The sequence below is a fragment of the Trachypithecus francoisi genome, unplaced genomic scaffold (genome assembly GCF_009764315.1).
Source record: "Trachypithecus francoisi isolate TF-2019V2 unplaced genomic scaffold, Tfra_2.0 Lachesis_group13, whole genome shotgun sequence".
Lineage (NCBI taxonomy): Eukaryota > Metazoa > Chordata > Mammalia > Primates > Cercopithecidae > Trachypithecus > Trachypithecus francoisi.
The window spans coordinates 108,769,722-108,783,087 of record NW_022681458.1 but is presented as its reverse complement, the minus strand read 5'-3'; the positions used below and the strand labels follow the sequence as shown (position 1 = coordinate 108,783,087).

At 38.9% G+C, this 13,366-nt stretch overlaps 1 protein-coding gene across 3 annotated transcripts in view; it reads left to right on the top strand.

Annotated features, from left to right (window-relative positions):
• The first annotated feature begins 902 nt into the window (after nucleotides 1-902).
• The window catches only part of RAB3GAP1 (RAB3 GTPase activating protein catalytic subunit 1), a 122,949-nt gene continuing 110,485 nt past the window's right edge, over nucleotides 903-13,366 (top strand). The window contains exons 1-3 of one of the 3 annotated variants that reach the window (XR_004441803.1): nucleotides 903-1,002; nucleotides 1,108-1,163; nucleotides 7,542-7,617. Coding sequence is in view for 2 of the 3 variants with exons in the window: in XM_033231679.1 (XP_033087570.1) it covers nucleotides 985-1,002; nucleotides 1,108-1,163; nucleotides 7,542-7,617 (150 nt within the window). In the remaining variant the exon portion in view is untranslated. The remainder of the gene's footprint in view (nucleotides 1,003-1,107; nucleotides 1,164-7,541; nucleotides 7,618-13,366) is intronic. The other 2 variants (XM_033231679.1, XM_033231680.1) reach the window with 2 other exon arrangements.

Sequence of the window (13,366 nt, the reverse complement as noted above, 5' to 3'; positions counted from 1 at the left end):
GGCCTCTCTAAGTTCTGGGATTACAGGCCTGAGCCACCACGCCCAGCCAATAATAATTTTTATCACTGAGGCTGCATCTCCTAGTTCCCCACCTCCAAATTCCCTCTGTGGGTTGCAAAACTCATTAAATGAGATTATATTTTTAAAAACTTTTAATTATGTAAACATTCAAACCTAAACAAAAGTAGAGGAAATAGTATATCACAGGCTTAAACAATTATCCACTCATAACTTTTATTTCATTCCTAGCCTTACTCTTTTCTCCTTCCCATTACTTTGAGGCAAACCCCAGATGTGGCAGCATTTCATTTGAAAATATTTCAGTAAGAGAATGCTTAACTGCTAGCTGACGCCCCTTCTGTTCTTCAACAGCTTAAAAAATGAAGCGTTTGTTGAACACCTTGTTGCTCTTCCCAGAAACCAGGTAACAAGTATGATTTTATTTCAGGACAATCAACTGGGCAAGTTCTTACAGGGTAAGGGGGCACAGGGTAGAAGTGGTGAGTATTACAGCACCTGGCTTAGTGCGTTGCAATCAATAAACAGAGGTTGAATGAAAACAAACCCAATCGTTACAATGTAAGCCAATTGATACTAACTACAAATAGGGGTTGAATGAAAACAAACCCAACAGGCTTTAGGTTTTTTAATCCAATCTTATCCACGTGAGTTTAAGGTCTTGTCCCAATACCTTGCTTCTGTTCCCTTTCTGTATTCATTACAGGAAATTTTCAAGTTTTATTAAACCAGCTAGAGCGGAGTTTTATTAACCAGCTGAGGGCGGACTAAAGTCTTCCAGACCCGGACGAAGAAGCAGCACTCCCACTCACCAGGGCGACTCATGAACAGGGGGCGGGGAGTCAGGGGGGCGGGGCCGCGCGGAGCCCCGCCCAGACCCCGCCCACGGCAGCTCACCATCCGGCTTCCCCGTCTCTTTCGCTCTTCTTCCCGGCAGGCTTAGCGCCGGACCCGGCGCTCCTCAAGATGGCTGCTGACAGTGAGGTGATCTCTTTGCTCCCTACTTAATCCTAGTCACTATCTAAATTCGTTCCTCCATGTCGTCTCCTTGGGGCTTAATTTCTTTTTCTTTTCTTCCCCTTCCCGCAGCCCGAATCCGAGGTATTTGAGATCACGGACTTCACCACTGCCTCGGAATGGGAAAGGTGAGTGAATCGCATTTTTGGTTGCCAGCTCCCATGGGCCCTGGAGTCCCCTAGCCGCTTCCCTGACCCTAGACACACCACAAGTGACGTCACTTCTGCGGGAACGGTAGGTCTCGGGTCCCCTCCTCCTCTCTTCTCTGGTCAACCGCTAGCCTCTTACGCGTCTCGCGTCTAGGCAAGACGCGGCCCGCCCCCGTCAGCCAATCTTTGAGGCTCAGGCTCTCCCAAAGTTTTGTTTTCCTGTCAGACCGCTTTCCTTAGACTTTGGTTTTCTGGTTGTTACCCACTCGCAAGAACAATTTCCGAGGCTGCAACACCCGTTCCGGTTTTCATTACCGTTTAACTCATTATCGTAAGCAGTAAACTTGGCAGGTGCGTCCCCCACCCCATCCCGTATACGTTGGTATACCCTTTTCAGGAGGAAGTCTTTCTTCAGAGTATTGGTGATTGTCCGTCTGTCACACTCCCACCATCTCCATGCTGTCTTTAATTTTTTATTTTTATTTATTTTTGGAGACAGGGTCTCAGTCTGTCGCCCAGGCTGGAGTGCAATGGCGAGGTCATCGCTCACTGCGGCCTCGAACTCCTAGGCTCAGGTGAAGCTCTCGCTTTAGCCTCAGGAGGAGCTGGGGCCACAGGCACGCGCCATCACGCCAAACTAATTTCTTAAAGATCTCGTTGTGTTGCCCAGGCTAGTCTTGAACTCCTGGACTCAAGCCTCGGCCGCCCAAAATGTTGAGATTACAGGCTTGAGCCTCCGCGCCTGGCCCATCCTGTCTTTTAGAATAACCTTTTTAAAAAGTCTGCATGTGGCTTTGGAATGCTTTGATTTAAGTTGTTACATTTCAGTGGGTACTGTGCCCAGGCTTCCTGTGCTTATCAAACTCAGATGAACAGCTGTCTGGGTGAAACTGTTCTATCACTGAAATTAGTTGAAAGCCAAGTTTATGGAGGAGTGATAGCTTAGATCGAGAAAGTTTCTGTTGAGTGTCACAGAAAGCCTTCAGTTTTCTGGGTGTCGAAGTCAGTGTGTACACTGTTACAACATTTTATAATCTTTCTGGTTGGGAGAGGAAATTTGTGGATGTCGTGTCATTAGGTGGTCCTTGTTGGAATAATAGACCTGTGGTACCCTTCATAAAATTATCAGTAAGACATAACCACACTGGCAAGACTTCATTGAGCGGATACTGAGTGTCCAGAGCTATATACAAAGGGAAAAGCAGAAACTTGACCCATATATTTTTAAAAAACAACAAACAGCAAATAGTTAAAATGTAAACCAATTTATACTACCTATAAAAATAATAATTAAAATAATTATTATTTAAATAGGGGTGATATTGTGGACTACAGTAGTTGGAGATATTTTCATAGAAAACATAGGAAATGAGCTGGACCTTGAAAGTGGGAAGTGGTTGGTTAAACATGAGAATGGACTGACATGGGCAGAGACATAGGTGAGAATGAACCTTTGAAGGGACTTATATCTTTACTAGAGTGAAGACTGTCTGTTGAAGGGAAATAAATAAGGTTAATGAGGAAGATGGGCTTGGGTTATGGACATCTTCCCAAACTACATGCAGGAATCCAGATTCAGTATTCCTATGACCAGTGATTCTCATACTTTAATTTACATCAGAGTCATAGATTGCTGGACACCATTCTCAGAGTTTCTGATTCTGTAGGTCTGAGGTGGGACTAAAAATTTTGCTTCTGTAACATGGTCTCAGGGAATTCAGATGCTGCTGGTCAGGAGACCGCACTTAGAAAGAACCACTGGTTAAGACAATAGTGAGAGACCCTTGATTTTAGAGTGGCCAGGTGATATGATGAGAGTGGTTTTAGGACATGATGTAGAATAATGGCAGGAGACTTAACTTGATTCATAATTAGGATGGTGATTTGGGGACTGGAATAGAAAGGGAGCCTAGAAGGGAGGATTGTAACATATTTCAGAGAAGATTTAGGTAATAAGCTTGATGATCCGTTAAGAGTGGGAAAAATCAAATGTGAATTGTAGTTTTTTGCCTGAAAGAATGAAGATAAGGAAGTGTCAAAGTGAGAAGATTTGAACCTGTTTTGAACCTGTTGATTTTGAAATAAATTGATGTCTTGAAGGTAGTTAGAAAAATGTAATTCAAATCTTGGAGGGTGGGGGTAGGCAAACATCAGAGTTTTGAATGGAAAAATGATCACTTTCCCCTAGTTAAAAATATACTGAAGTGGAATATTAAGTCCTTTAGCTTTGCATATGAAAATATTTTTTTTTTTTTTTTTTTGAGATGGAGTCTCGCTCTGTCCACCAGGCTGGAGTGCAGTGGCGCCATCTCGGCTCACTGCAAGCTCTGCCTCCCGGGTTCCCGCCATTCTCCTGCCTCAGCCTCCCGAGTAGCTGGGACTACAGGTGCCCGCCATGGCGCCCGGCTTTTTTTTGTATTTTTAGTAGAGATGGGGTTTCATCGTGGTCTCGATCTCCTGACCTTGTGATCCGCCCGCCTCGGCCTCCCAAAGTGCTGGGATTACAGGCGTGAGCCACTGCGCCCGGCTGGAAATAATTATTAATGTAGTTATAAGAACTATTGCAAAGTAGAAAATTCTGTTTTTGGCTTTTATACTGTTTGTAGTGTGCATTTTACAATGCATGAGAAAAAATGTTAAGACTTTGAAGTCTCAAACCTTGAGTTTAATTTTAAATGAAAGATCTTATCAATACTTTATGAACTATGTAGATCATGTATTGAGAGAACTGTATAGAAGCCCATAACTCTTTTTATCATTTGTTCATTGACATAATATTTATTGAATCCCCATATGTCAAGCACAGTGCATATTAGGGATTTAGGGATGTGGTGGTTAGTAAAACAGGTACGGTTTCTGCTCTTACTAAATGTACAGTCTAGTGCATTACAGACACAAATCAAGTAATACAAGTGTGTAATTACGAGTTTATGTAAGAGCTAGAAAGGGAAAGAAACCTGGTCTTATAAGAACCTATAACAAAGAGACCTAATATAGAATAAGGAATCAGGAAATGACCCTTCATTTCCTGAGAGCTTTTAAGGAAAAAATTACTTAGTTTTTCTAGTCAAATCTCAATACGTGTAGGATAAAGTCCAAGTCTCTTAGCTAGTACTGATAGAATTCATTATTCATATAATAAGTATTTTAAGACATTCCTGGCCACACATGCTGGCTCATGCCTGTAATCCCAGCATTTAGGGAGGCTGAGGCAGGCGGATCACTTGAGCTCAGGAGTTCAAGAGGAGCTGGGGCAGCATGGTGAAACCTTGTCTCTACTAAAAATACAAAAGCTAGCTGGATGTGGTAATGTGCACCTGTAGTCCCAGCTAGCCAGGAGGCTGAGATAGAAGGATTGCTTGAGTCCTGGAGGACAAGACTGCAGTGAGCGGTGATTACACTACTGCATTCCAGCCTAGGTGACAGAGTTGAGACACTGTCTCAAAAAAAAAAAAAGCATTTCTTCTATAACTGTAACAATAATGCCTTATAGTAGAATAAAATATAAAAACCACCTATAAACTTACCACAGGAAATAATGACTGTAAATTTTTGGACGTATTTCCTTTTAACCTGTTATTTGGATCAAATATTAATATTTCTTTTCTTTTCTTTTTTTTTGAGACAGAGTCTCATTCTATCGCCCAGGCTGGGGTGCAGTGGCACAATTTTGGCTCACTGCAACCTGTGCCACCTGGGTTCAACCAATTCTCCTGCATCAGCCTTCTGAGTAGCTGGGATTATGCCACTGTGCCCAGCTAATTTTTGTTGTATTTTTAGTAGAGATGGGGTTTCACCATCTTGGACAAACTGGTCTTGAACTCCTGACCTCGTGATCCACCCGCGTCGGCCTCCCAAAGTGCTGGGATTACTGGCATGAGCCACTGTGCCTGGCCTTTGTGTATTTTCTTTTGATTGACATGATTTTTAATGGGTGCATATTAGTCCTCAGAGTGGATGAACATACCATTAATTTCCAAGGGTTTGCTGCAGTTGGGCATTGAAGTAACTTCCAGTTTTTTTACTTTCATAAATGTAGTATACATTTCATGCAAATTTTTGCTTGCCTATGGATATATTTAAATTTTTTCTTTTTGGTAAACATGTAAACTTGTTTCTAGAGCACTCATTTTCTTTTTTTTTTTTTTGAGACGGAGTCTCGCTCTGTCGCCCAGGCTGGAGTGCAGTGGCCGGATCTCAGCTCACTGCAAGCTCCGCCTCCCGGGTTTACGCCATTCTCTCGCCTCAGCCTCCCGAGTAGCTGGGACTACAGGCGCCCGCCATGTCGCCTGGCTAATTTTTTGTATATTTTAGTAGAGACGGGGTTTCACCGTGTTAGCCAGGATGGTCTCGATCTCCTGACCTCGTGATCCGCCCGTCTCGGCCTCCCAAAGTGCTGGGATTACAGGCTTCAGCCACCGCGCCCGGCCTAGAGCACTCATTTTCAAACCTAGTAATTGTCATGACTGACCCCCCGCCATGAATTAGTGTATGAATTGATACTGCATTTAATTTTAAAGCGGATTTACTAAGAAGCCTCAGATGAATCATAGATTTATTATTGCTACCTTAAAACATAAATATTAGTTCATAATGTCACTGAAGAAAAAAATCTGTTGCCTTTTCATACAGTTTGACTAAAATTAACTCTAGTACTCTAGTAATACTTCCTAGGTGTTTAGGGAGCAATGTTGCTGTTAGATTGCATCATACTCAGCTTATATAAGAAGTCAACTTAGAGTAATAACAAGTCTTCTGAATGTGTCTTTGACTGAGACTTGACAGTTTTCATTTACTGATGTTGAACATGTTGCTAGTCAAAATTCAGTTCTCTTTTTAATAGGCCTTCTTGGTCATTGGATTTAAAGATTAGTGAATAGTTTTAAGACCTGTCAGTTATCCTTAAAGTTGACATATTTACTTGTAATTTCTTGTCAGCTGTCCATTAAAACTTGTTTTAGTTTCATGAACCAAGTTCCCAAATAATACTTTCTTTTTTTGTTGGGAGGGGTAGTAAATCAGGGAATTACTAATATATTTAAAGGAAAAGTTTATTTAAGTATGTCATTTATTTTGGGTAGGAGAGAGATGATTGGTTTCATAATTTTATTTATTTATTTATTTTTGAGATGGAATCTCACTCTGTCGCCCAGGCTGGAGTGCAGTGGCACGATCTCTGCTCACTGCAATGTCTGTTTCTATGTGATTTTTGTGCCTCAGCCTCCCGCATAGCTGGGATTACAGATGTGTGTCACCACACCGGGCTAATTTTTTTTGTATTTGTGCTGGGCTGGTCTTAAACTCCCAACTTCAGGTGACTTGCCCACCTCGGCCTTCCAAAGGGCTGGGATTACAGGCATGAGCCTCTGCACCCAGCCCATAATTATCTTTTTTTTTTTTTTTTTTTTTTTTTTTTTTGAGACGGAGTCTCGCTCTGTCGCCCAGGCTGGAGTGCTGTGGCCGGATCTCAGCTCACTGCAAGCTCCGCCTCCCGGGTTTTAGGCCATTCTCCTGCCTCAGCCTCCCGAGTAGCTGGGACTACAGGCGCCCGCCACCTCACCCGGCTAATTTTTTGTATTTTTAGTAGAGACGGGGTTTCACCGTGTTAGCCAGGATGGTCTCGATCTCCTGACCTCGTGATCCGCCCGTCTCGGCCTCCCAAAGTGCTGGGATTACAGGCTTGAGCCACCGCGCCCGGCCCCATAATTATCTTTAATAGTATCATTTTAGTCTGTCAGTTTTTATTTGTGCCCCAAATTTGTTTTATTCGTTTTAATAGAAATTCGTTAATTCTTAATTTACATTTTATGGAAGGCAGAATGCTTTTGTTGGGTAAGCAGTAGATATAAATGAATCAAAACCTAAGGATTCTTTTTTTTTTTTTTTGAGGCAGAGTCTCGCTCTGTCGCCCGGACTGGAGTGCAGTGGCCGGATCTCAGCTCACTGCAAGCTCCGTCTCCCAGGTTTACGCCATTCTCCTGCCTCAGCCTCCAGAGTAGCTGGGACTACAGGCGCCCGCCACCTCGTCCGGCTAGTTTTTGTATTTTTAGTAGAGACGGGGTTTCACCGTGTTCGCCAGGATGGTCTCGATCTCCTGACCTCGTGATCCGCCCGTCTCGGCCTCCCAAAGTGCTGGGATTACAGGCTTGAGCCACCGCGCCCGGCCAACCTAAGGATTCTTGAATGAAAGATTATTTGTCTTACCCCGTATCCATAAATGAAGTTAGCAATACTAAGTGTACTGAGTCCTCTCTGGTCAAATTGTTAAAATATAAAAAATACCTTTTTAAAGAAATTATATAATAATAGGAAAAAATGTGTGCTGTTGTATTCAGAAGCTTTCTCCCCACTTCCTAGGTTTATTTCCAAAGTTGAAGAAGTCTTGAATGACTGGAAACTGATTGGAAACCCTTTGGGAAAGCCACTTGAAAAGGTCAGATCTATTTGCTGGTGTCTCTAAATGACTATTTACTTTGAAACCTCTATTTTCCAGCCCTTTGCTGCATTTGGCACGTTTGAATTAAATGTTTTTTAAAGTTATGTATAATCTATAAACATCAAATGCCATTTGGAAGAATTTGGATTTAAATCTGTGACAAATGATATATGTAAGACATTTGTGAAATGTTTAAATAATAAAGTTATATATATATATAATATTCTTGTGAGTGATTCTTTGTGAGTGAAATTTGCTTCTCTTTTGCCGTCTCCCTTGGAATGTTAAAACATATTTTTAAAAGTTTTTTAGTTTGTCAGAGAAACATTGCAGTGACCAGCTTCTTTGGTAGCATATTTTGCTTAACGAATGAGGAAAATTCTACTACTTAACCACTGACTTACTGTAGTTAACAACTATTTCACTCAGTTTTTGTATTTTAGAATATCACTAGTAACATCCCCCTGCCCTTTTAAACTTTTTAACTTACGGATGTTTTAAGGATTTTATTTAAGAATGAAAAAATTACTCTTTGAAATTGAGGTAGAAATCAAATTCTAATCTAAAGTATTGGTAGTTTTATTCATAAGCCACATCCCAGATGTTTAATGAAGAATGTACTCTGAGAACAAACCTAGATTCACTGTGAAGGGATCTAACAGTTTGATTTTAAGTTTATGTAGATGCTTAGTTTGTTAGATAAATTCTTTTGAAATAAAATTTATGGTTGGTTTTATTACAACTCAATACTACTAACTCAGTGATAACTTATTAACTCAGTAATTATTAATTCAATGGTAATTTAATTATAATTTACCCTGTGGTAGGAACTTTGAGTTCTCAATATTTGCTAGGGTTTTTCAGCTTTGTGATGGTGATACTATCAAAAAAGAGACTGTCAAAATGCATTAGGAAGCCAGGCAACATAGTGAGACCTGGTCTCTTAAGGAAAAAAAATCTCCTTATTTGTATCAATATGAACAGAAAAAGTAAGACTACATATAAGAAATACATCATTTAAAGACTCTTGGCAATATATAAATTGATTTACTACATTACGTGTGTGAATAAAGAAAATGTGAACCTTTCAAACACGGGTCATTCTATTCCACTTGAAACACATACGTAACAATTGATATAGATGCCAATAAGATTAAAGGCAAAATAAACTGGATATAGCTAGAATAGGAAATGATTTACACTACCAAAAAGAGAGCTAGATCGGGTACTTATGAGCTCTGATACTCTTTCATTCTTTGATTTACATGTATTTACTGAGTATCTGCTGTGTGCCTGATGTGGAGAAATTGTGAACAAGATAAGATCAGTGTTGCCGTTGAACATAAATTCTAGTGAGGGTGATCATTAAAGAAACATTAAAATTTTATATTATTATTATTTTTTAAATTGATATATGATAGATGTACATATTTTGGGGTACATGTGATAATCTGATACATTCATGTAATCAAATCACGTAATTGGGAACCCTTAAAATATTTATCCTTATGCTAGGAACATACAAATTACTGTCTTTTAGCTATTTTGAAATGTACAGTCAATTAGTGTTAACTAAAGTTGCTCTAAGGGTTAAAGTTTTAGATGCTAAATTCAGTTTTGGGATTTAAGTGGGTAATTATTTAAAGTAGGTAGCATACTGCCAGGCATGTAGTAGAGGCTAATGAAGTGTTAGTTCCAGTCTGTTTCTCCCTACTAGATAATAGTACATAAATAAGATACAGAAAATATGGGCAGATTTCAAGGTGAGCTATAACTATGATGAATAGGAAGAAAGTGTAGAGGACAGGAATTGTTTGGTGTAGAAAAGAACATTTAGAGACTTCCTCAGAAGAGTTTAATTTATATGAAGGACAGTGATTGTTAATTTTCTTCCTCCACTGAGGGGGAATTAAGGGAAATTATTTTATTAAAACTTTTAATTATGGAAAATTTCAAACCTACATAAGGTGAACAGAATAGTATAATGAACGCCCATGTACCCATCACTTAGTGTCAACAATTAATACTTTGCCGTTTCTTGTTTGAGTTGTACCTCTGTTTAATCCCCTGCCTCCACTAGATTTTTTAGATAGTTTTTTTGGGTAAGATTTATATGCATTGTAATGCATAAAACTTAACTGCTTGATTTTGACAAATGTTCACATGGGTATAACTTACACTCCTATCAAGATAGATGACAGCTCTGTTACCCCAGGAAGATCCTTAGTGACCCTTTCTGGTTAATTCCCATGCCCTCCAGTCATCTGCTATTATTATTATTATTATTATTATTATTAGAGACAGAGTCTTGCTGTGTCGCCCAGGCTGGAGTGCTGTGATGTGATCTTGGCTCATTGCAACCTCCGCCTCCCGGGTTCAAGCAATTCACATGCCTTAGCCTCCCAAGAAACTGAGACTACAGGCATGTGCCACTTTGCCTGGCTATTTTTGTGTTTCTGGTATTTTGTATTTTCGCCATGTTGACCAGGCTGGTCTCCAATTCCTGGCCTAAAGCAATCCGCTTGCCCTGGCCTCTCAAAGTGCTGGGATTATAGGTGTGAACCACTGGGCCCAGCCTTTTTTTTTTTTTTTTTTTTTTTAAATAAACATAAATTACTGTCACCTGCTCTAGAATTTTACATTTAGGTGACCATAAATGTCCCTGACATCCTTTACACACCATAATGTTTTTAGATTCATCTAGTTTGTTGTACATATCAGAATTTCATTTCTCTTTATTGCTGTGTAATAAGTGGTCTGTTTTATGAATATACATGGTTTCTTTCACTTGTCCACTTACATACTATTAGGAATAAAGCAGAACCTTATTGTATGAGGCTTTTTGTGGCCTTATGTTTTTATTTCTCTTGAGTAAATGCCTAGGATTAGAATCACTGGGTAGTAGGATAGGTGAAACAGCTAGAGCTTTTTGTACTGTTTTACCTGCCCACCATCAATACATGGGAGGTTGTGTTGCTCTGCATTCTCACCAACAATCAGTTGTTTGCAGTCTTGTATATTTTAGTCATCTTAATGGGTATGTAGTTTGTGCTTTTAATTTATATTTCTCATTTTGGTTTTAGTTTGTATTTCTATGATGATATTAATACTGACCACTTTGAATTTTCATGCACTTAGCCATTTGTTTATCTTCCTTTGTGAAATGTCTTTTTCAAGTTCTTTATCCATTTTAAAGATTGGATTTTGTTTTTATTGAGTTGTAGGAGTTCTTTTAGTGGTTTTTTTTTTGTATTCTGCTTTTAAGTCTTTTCTCAGTAGTTTTTCTAGGTTGTGAAGATCTTTTTAATGCATTTTTCTAGAAACTTTATCAATTTATCATTTAACTTTTGTTTAGGTCTGTGATATTTTGAGCTATACTATATGGAGGGAAGTAGAGATCAAGATTCTTCTTTCCTTTTTTTTTTTTTGCGTATGGATATCCTGTTGTTCTAGAACCTACTTTGGAAAACACCTTTTCCATTGAGTTGCTTTGTCACCTCTATTGAATAGTTGACCTAAGAAGTCTACTTCTGGAGTCTGCATTCTCTTTCATTAATCTATTTGACTATCCTTATGTCAATACCATATTGTCTTTTTTTTTTTTTTTTTTTGAGACAGAGTCTCACTCTGTCTCCCAGGCTGGAGTGCTCAATCTTGGCTCACTGCAGCCTCCGCCTCCCGGGTTCAAGCTATTCTCCCGCCTCAGCCTCCCCGGTAGCTGAGATTACAGGCACCTGCCACTGCACCTGGCTACTCTTTTATTTTTAGTAGAGACAGGGTTTACCATGTTGGTCAGGCTGGTCTTGAACCCTTGACCTCAGGTGATCTACCCGCCTCAGCTTCCCAGAGTGCTGGGATTGTAGGCATGAGGCACTGCGCCTGGCCTATATTGTCTTGATTACTGTAGTTTCGGATTTCCCAACCTTGGCACTATTGACATTTTGGGCCACATTGTTGTGAGGCTGTCTTATGCATTGTCAGATATTTAATAGTATCTTTGATTTCTACCTGCTAGATGCCGGTAACGTTTTTCCAGTTGTGACAACCAAAATCGTATCCAGGTATTGCCAAATGCCCACTGAGGGACAAAATTGGCCCCAGCTGAGAACCATCGAATGGCTTTTTAGTAAATCCTGATGTTAATGTAAATTCTCCATCTTTGTTGTTTTCCCAAGATTTTAGATCTTTTGTGTTTCAATTATGAATTTTAGAATAGGCTTGCTTATTATTATAAAAAGGAGTATGATTATACTGAGACTGTAATTGGGGTTGTGTTGAATTTGTAGATCACTTTGGAGACATTTTAACAGTCTTGAAACGTCCAATCATGAACATGGCACATCTCTCCATTTATTTAGGTCATCTTTAATTTTTCTCAGCAACATTTTGCAGTTTTGGTAGAGGTCTTGTATATCCTTTGTTAACTTTATTACTAAGCATTTCATGTTGTATGATGCAAAAATAAATGGAATTGTTTTTTAGTTTTGTTTTCCAGTTGTTCATTGCTAGTACTTAGATACACAGTAAAATTTTGTATGTTAACTTTGTGTCATAACGCCTAGCTAAACACACCTATTAATCATAATCATTTAATTCTTCTGCATTTTTCTACATTAATAGTTATGTTGCACACAAGTAGGTACAGTTTTACTTTCTTTCCAATTTTTATACCTTTGTTACTATTATTGTACTATCCCAAACCTTCAGTAACATGTTGAGTAGAACTGCTGCAAGTAGACATCCTTGCCCTCGTTAAATGTGAGGTGGGGGAAATGTTCAGTGCTTCAAAACTTAGGTTAACTGTAGGTTTTTTAATAGTTGTCCAGAAGACTGAGTAAATTATTTTCTTAATTTGCTGAAAGTATTTTGTTTTTGTTGTAAATGAGTATTCAAGTTAGTAAAATCTTTAGCATCTATTGAGATAATCATATGGTTTTTCTTTTTTATTTTCTGAATATGGTAAATTATGTTGATTAAAACAATTGTTTTGTTGTAAAATGTAAGATTTACCATTTTAACAATTTTTAAGTATAAAATTTAGTGGCATTTAGTACTTTCACATTATTGTGCAGTCATTGCCACCATCCACATCCAGAACTTACTTCATCAGCACAAACCGAAAGTACCTATTAAACAAGAACTCCTTGTTGCTTGGGTTGCTTCTACCTTTTAGCCATTATAAATGATGCTGCTATGAACATGAATGTACAAATATCTGTCAGGTTCCTGCTTTCAGTGCTTTTAGGTTTATACCCAGAAGTGGAATTGCTGAATTATTTGATGATTCTATTTTCAACTTTCTGGGGAGCTGCCATACTTTTGGCTGGCTACAAATTTTGTTTTTGTTTTCCTGAAAGATTTTGCCATATTTTTGAAGGATAGTTTTGCTTAAGAGTGCTGGCTTGATGGTTATTTTTTCCACTTCTATAAAGATGTAGTTCCATTGTCTTCTGTTCTCTGTAGTTTCGAAGGAGAAGGTAGATATATTCATATTTTTGTTTGACTTTGTTGTTCTTCTCTGGCTGCTTTTGAGATTCTTCTCTTTAAAAAAATTTTACTTAAGCTATCTGACTGTGATGTGCACAGATATGTTTTCTTTGTATTTTTGCTGCATAGGGTTTATATTGATATTGGATAAATTTTTGTTTTTCACCACATTGGGGGCGTGTTAGGTCATTATATCTTCAATTTTTTTTTGCCCCATTCTCTACTCTTTTTCTGTGACTTAAGCTATACTTAACATTTG